General features: G+C 38.8%; 1 protein-coding gene across 2 annotated transcripts in view; it reads right to left on the reverse strand.

The window, feature by feature from the left end:
* Nucleotides 1-2,099: 2,099 nt before the first annotated feature.
* ap5s1 (adaptor related protein complex 5 subunit sigma 1) overlaps nucleotides 2,100-6,725 on the reverse strand; it is an 11,069-nt gene continuing 6,443 nt past the window's right edge. For both annotated transcript variants that reach the window (XM_014018013.1, XM_014018012.1), the window contains one exon: nucleotides 2,100-2,794. In XM_014018013.1, coding sequence (XP_013873467.1) covers nucleotides 2,666-2,794 — 129 coding nt within the window. In that variant the 3' untranslated portion in view covers nucleotides 2,100-2,665. The remainder of the gene's footprint in view (nucleotides 2,795-6,725) is intronic.

Genomic DNA, 6,725 nt, shown 5'->3' on the forward strand with positions numbered 1-6,725 from the left:
CATTTGTAATCATCAAAATTAAACGAAATAAACATTTGAAATATATGAGTTTGTATGTAATGTATGAATATAATATACAAGTTTCACTTTTTAAATGGAAAACTGAAATAAATCTACTTTTTCATGATATTCTAATTTTATGACCAGCACCTGTAAAAGGAGTCAGTTTAATCCAACTTAATAATGCTGCTGCTCAAAGAAGCATCAGAAATAGGCAAATTATCCTGTATTATTAATAAATTTATTCCCTGATCTTATAGACTCAAACAAAATGTATCATTTGTTTCACTAACTGTACAGTCACTTAGTTAAGGATCTTAATTAAATGATTTCACGTTTTTGGTTTTTTGCTTGTTTGTTTGTTTCAGATAAATTATGTTTTTTATTAAACTTAAAAGAACTCAGTCCATTTCAACGTAACAAATGTATTTTGTTTAAAAAATGTCTTGGTGTAAGATAAATATTAGTTGTGGAGCAATAAAACATATATCAGATGCTCTTGTTTGGTTAAAATACATTTTTAATTTCTTGAACTGATCCTGAATGTGGAGGGGGACGGATGGAACACAAAAACACATTCATCACTAAACAATATTTGTTTCTGTGCGACTTGTTCGGTCTGTGTTTGGTTGACTTCCTATTCTCCTTTTTCTTTTCCACCACAAGGCTGTGCTTTTAGGTTTTATTCTTAGATCGAATGGTAATCAAAAATATTTTTTTATTTTCTTCTCCGCCTCCACTCCATTTGGTTTGTCATGGGTGAGTTTGTGACAGGAAGCGCTTACTCATCCTCGTGTGTAAGTGTGTGTTTGTGAGAGAGAGTACAGAGGTTTTTTATTTAATTAATTTTCTTTCTCACAGATCGTCATACTTTTGGGAATAATTTAAACTGACTTCAATTCAATTGCATGGTTTCAGGTAAACAGAGAAAATCTAAGTAATGGTCACAAAAACAAATAGATCTTATTTTTAAGTTCTTCATCTGCTGTATAAAAAAGTGAGGATTCAAGTGTACATTTAAAGGGATATAATGTCAGTAAAATAAATATTTATATACATGTAAAAACTAGGTTGTTTTTATTTTGGGTCATGTGTCATCACGTGGCCATTCAGTCATTGTGGCTAACCACTGAAGGCTAACGGCTGATAATGTTTTTGTGTTCAACTAATCAAGTTCAAGATGGCCGCCACAGCCACCTGATCGTAGAAAATATCAAAAACAATTGTTGGAACTGTCTGTTTTACAGATACTGTGCTACAATTTGCTAAGATCTTAGCTGACAGTCATTTACAACACAAACTGGTGGCGTCAACCCCATTTCTGTTAGTAAAATATCCTATGAACCACCACATGGATAAAAAACAGAGAATCCAATCCGACAGTGGTGAGCAGCGCTAATTTAAATTTTAGTTGCGCAATTTCTAAAGCACTAGTCAATTTATTTAGGTCCACAAGTTCAAAAGCACACACGATCAATAAAACTTAGCAGAAGCTAAGTTAAAGTGCAACATAACCTCTGTTTACCAGAAAACATTCAGGTTAAAAAAATAATCAGCACTTTACTACCATCTGCTGACTGAGGGGTCGCTGTTTCCTCACAGTGGAGGTCCGTTGATGGCTTTCTCCTTCAATGTTCAAGAAAATCATGATAAAGTTATAATGAATTATGTGACTACAAAATGTAGTGAGACTAGACGGCTTTTTAGCTTTGTTTTAGATGAAACTGATGTTTGAACGTGAAACATTATTTGCGATAAGCGCTACTCAGTTCTAAATTTAGAAAGCGCAAATCCGCACATCATTTTATGAAATTAGTGAAACCCCTAAAGCGCGATGCAGAAATTTAGGTCTGCAATTAGCGGATTTGCGCTTTCGGAGACTAGTGCCCACCACTGCAACATGACCACCACAGCTAAACAACTTAGCCAAAAAATTGTTTTATTTTAGTCAACAGTGCTTAAAATGAGCTAAAGTTTAGTGTGGTAGTAGCTGAGAGTCGTCCTCAGAAATGATTTACAACAAGACTGATTTGGATCCTTCTGTTTTACTGCTGACTTTCTTACATGATGCTAGTTTTTAAATGAAAAAACAACTTTGATTAAAAAAGTCACCAAAGCAGTTTTGTTTTATTTTGTTAGAAAMCACAATAAAGCAAAAACACGTCGTGTGATTCATGATTCTTGAGCACTTTCAGAAAACTCTAAACATAAAACACAAAAACCAGGTCAAACGAGGCTCCTGAAGACCACATTGTGACATTTCAAGTATGCTAAATTAGATAAGTGGCACACTTGGATCCTGACAAGTGAGTCTTAACTGGCCTCTTCAGCTGCACTCTTTAATCTGCCACCTTTTCCTTTCCACTCTTCAATTTGACAAACACGATTTGAAGTGAAGCCTCCCACGCAGTAAACAGCCAGCGGTGAGCTGCGAGTGGCTGAGGGAGATATATCCCACTCTGTGTTTACACATCAGGCAATCTCCAACAGCTGCAGCAAGCGGCCTGCTCGTCTGCTCCAGGCACACAAATGTCACCAGAGGTAAGCAAACAGCCTGTGAGTTGTTTGGAGCTAGCAGGTGAAGTTAGCAGGTATTGATCTCGGACTGGCAGTCAGACTGGGTGACGGTTAACCTCTTGGAAACGGCTCCCGCAGCCACCCGGAGTCATTTGGCTGCGTAAGCTGCTACCTCCTTCTCCAGGCTCTGGGCAAAGCGATGGTTAAGGAAGAGAAGCTGCCCGTGAGGGAGCAGGCGGCTGAGCAGAACGTCGATACGGCTGCTTTTCAGCAGGACCTGCAGGAGAAGTGACAATTATTTCATGACTGCAGAGTTTTAAATGGCAAAGCAACAGGCAAGAGAAAACCAAATGAAAACTAAACCATCCACCCTGTAGCAACAGGCCTTTATTTGGACCTGAAACAGTAGGACCAGTACCACAAGCAGAAGCTTGGTCCTCTTTTGCAGCACAAACATAAAGATCATTTAGTTTGTAAATTTCTTTACTTATTTTCAAATACATGACCACACCTTTAATTAGTACAGGGAGTGAGGCTTATTTAAGACACTTTGTTATATTTTCACAATATTAAAATATATTAGTTGTATGTTTTTACAATGTCAGATGAGCAAAACCTTTTAATTTGCATTAAAGTGCCTGTGACATGTATATTCTTCAAATACAAAAAGTCAAAGAAAACATCTTTATATTTAAGAAAGTTGGAATAATATGCACAATTTTACCCATTTTGTCCCATAACTGACATACTTTCTTTTGAACTTGGCTCAGCCAAAGTGAAACAGGAAGTGACATCAAAGGGGAACTGTTTAACAAAGAAAACTTTCTGGTCTTTGTTTATTAAAACAATATCATTTGAACTCTGACTCTTCTTCATCTCTCAAAATGACTCAAAATTTTCTTAAGAAACATCAGATTCTTCTCTACAGCCTGAGTTGTTAGCCGTTGCAGCGACGCTCTGTTCACATGCAGACATTCCCCTTTGACATCACTTCCTGTTACTTCACAGGCAAATTTCTCAACAACTGTTCATCTCAGCGACATGAAATTTCTTTTGCAATATTTTTATCAATGTCCTCTTTCTAAAAACGCATCATACATATTACAAAAATTTGACGTCACAGGCACTTTAAAGCAGTTTGACTAAAACATTAAAATTTTGAATTTTATGGCCAATTTGAAGAGAACTGAATGTCATAAAGCTGCAAAAATATATTTGGAAATGAACTAACAAACTATTAGCCTGATGGTAAAACTGATCTCTAAATTCTAAATACATTCTAGTGAAATATTTGGTCTTATTTATCTAATTCTGGTACTGAAATAATGAGAAGCTTTGTACATGATGTATGTACAAAAAGTAAGGAAATTTTTGTTTGGGGGATTATTGCTTAGTCGTAATAATGCATCTTGACTATAAATCTTATACTGTTTAAAAATGTTTATTTTTTCTTGAATGTGACACATTTGTAAGGAAAATTAATTTATGGGTTGAGTTCATGAAAAACTTGCCAAATCTTCTCTGCTGAACAACTTATTCTGCTATTGACGCCTGTGTTTTAGCTTCTGGTGCTCCAGGCGTTGATAATCAGGTGGCAGATTGTCATCACCTCAGAGCAGCTGTGGCAATCCCATATCTCCACAGCCTCGGTCCGAACTCTGTCTTCCAAGACGGCAACACCCGCCGCCAGAGAGCAGATTTATCAGGGACTACGTCCAGAATTCAGCTGTGGAGAGGATGGAATTACCTGCCTGCAGTCCTGAACTCAACCCCACTGAACACCTATGGGATCAGCCTGGATGCTGTTTGTACCAAAGTGACCAYCACGATTACACTGGCTGACTTACAACAGTAAACTGATGAGCAGCATGAGGAAGAGGATGGCGCCAAAAATAAGACTACTGTGCATTCTTGTAGCAGGAGGATATAGCTATTCATCCAGTTATGGATCTGATTAATGACAGGCCGGCACTTGTAACTGGCGCTGGCAAAAAAAAAGGAGATTATTCATTTGCGTTAGTATTGGATCCGAGAGGATGTCATTGTGATGCAACTGTTGAGGGGGCCCACCATGTTAAAGATGATCGCCGAAAAAAAGCACAATGAAGTCGGTGAGAGCTATCGCGCTTACTGGTGTTTACGGTTTAGCTATCGTGTATGTTTAGAGACACACATTCATGGATGGTTAACTTCACAAACACACAAATATGTGTTTTGATGACATTTAACTCACATGGTATTTCTTCACATCTGTCCAGTAGCTCTTTTGCTGCGGGAGTTTGTTCTCTCTTTTGTCTGTTTTGCWTATCCAAGATGTAGCGTAGCAACGTAATCCTTACATATCCAAGATGTGGCGTAGGACATTACCCACAGAGTTCGGATCATTAATTGCCATGGCAGAAACAAAAAGCCGATTACACACTTGACTGTTTTTTGTCGGAGTGAAGTCGTGACGGTGAAGCACATTGAGCCACAGCTTTCCTCTTGAAGCAGCTTTACTAAACTTTCCTAGAGGAATTTGATAAAAGGAGCAAGTTTCTCTTTTATCTTTTACTTGATCACGTTGCCTCAAACAATTACACACACTATAAAACTCACTTTTCCCCATTGCTATCTTTGGAAAAAATGTAAACACCCGACTCGCACAGCGAATGATCCCTCCTGCTTCCAGTGAATGCGCGAAAACCCTGTGTGCGTTATAACCAAAATGTGCAAAGGTCTGGTGTTGAGAAAGTTTTTTGTATTCAAATAAGTTTGTGTCTAATAAAGTAGGTGAGCAGCCTAGGCATGCTAGTCACTAGCTTCTCCAATCCTAACGCCAGCTTATCCATGCTAGTCGTTAGCCTCGTCGATGCTAACYCAAATGAATAGTCTTCTTCTCATTTGCCAGTGCCGGTCTCTCAATRACCGGTGCCGGCCTATCATTAAACATTAATCAGATCAATAGCTGGCTTAGGTTTTGGCCCTCATACTGCACCAAAGAAAAGGTGCCAGGCTGTTGTGGCTGTATGTGGTTCTTCCACACGCTACTGAGGCTCCTTTTTATTAAATGAAAAAAATATTCAAATGCCTATCTGTCTTGTTTCTTAAGACTTCAATCCACTCCAGTAAAGCTTCCCCAAGAATTATTTTTCTTTGACTGCTCAGAGCCAGGCAGTGGCCTAAGTACCGTAATGCAAAGGGGTCTCAAATTCAATGCCACACAGACCATTGTCATGGAGTCCCATCACCATTTTGTGGRGACTGAGCAGGTTGTGCCCAGTTAGGACTCCAACCAGTGTACTTGTCAGGGTGATGAGAGCTTTCCCAAACCTTAGATTTGGGCCATTTATCAGTTCATGAGCCAAACAACAGTCAGTGTTGGCAGAATAAGCTGTTCAACATAGGCAGAGAACATGTGGCGAGGTTTTCATGAGCTCAACCCACAAATGTGTTTTTCTTACAAACATGGTATAATTTCAGGGAAAACAAAGACAATTTTGATTGTTAAAACTGAGAAATAATCGACAAAATACACATTTCTTTACTTTTTGTGCTGGGTTTAGTAACTGATGTTCACCCAGAAAAATCTAATCTACACGTAAAAAAGAAAAAAAAATGTATAGGTCTTCTGGACGGGTTCTTCTCTAATGAAACGTTTCGTCTCTCCTCCAAGAGACTTCTTCAGTCTGTTTCAGGCTAAATTCAGGCTTTTAAGCACTGCCTCCATGTGACTGATACTCACATCACATGGCTATCGTTGACACCTAATTAACACTTATTGTTAACAGGGGGTTGAGTGATACTGGCAATAGCAGCACTGTAGGAGGGGGACAACTGAAACCAGAGGCCTCCACCTCTGTTTAATGATGGACGGTCTTTCTTCACAAAAATGGCTTCTTTTACTCCTCTCTCAAACCAACGTTCCTCTCTTTCAAGAAGGAGAACATCCTCATCTCTGAAAGAGTGACCGCTGGCCTGTAAATGAGTGAAAACTGCAGAGTTCTGGCCATTAGATGTAGCTCGTCTGTGTTGGGACATTCTTTTGAACAGTGGCTGCTTTGTTACACCGCTTAAACACAAAGTTACTCAAACAAAGCGGCCACAGTTCAAAAGAACGTCCCAACACATACGAGCTACGTCTAATGGCCAGAACTCTGCAGTTTTCACTCATTTACAGGCCAGCGGTCACTCTTTCAGAGATGAGGATGTTCTCCTTGATAGAGAGG

The sequence above is a fragment of the Austrofundulus limnaeus genome, unplaced genomic scaffold, assembly GCF_001266775.1.
Source record: "Austrofundulus limnaeus strain Quisiro unplaced genomic scaffold, Austrofundulus_limnaeus-1.0 Scaffold181, whole genome shotgun sequence".
Classification (NCBI taxonomy): Eukaryota; Metazoa; Chordata; class Actinopteri; order Cyprinodontiformes; family Rivulidae; genus Austrofundulus; species Austrofundulus limnaeus.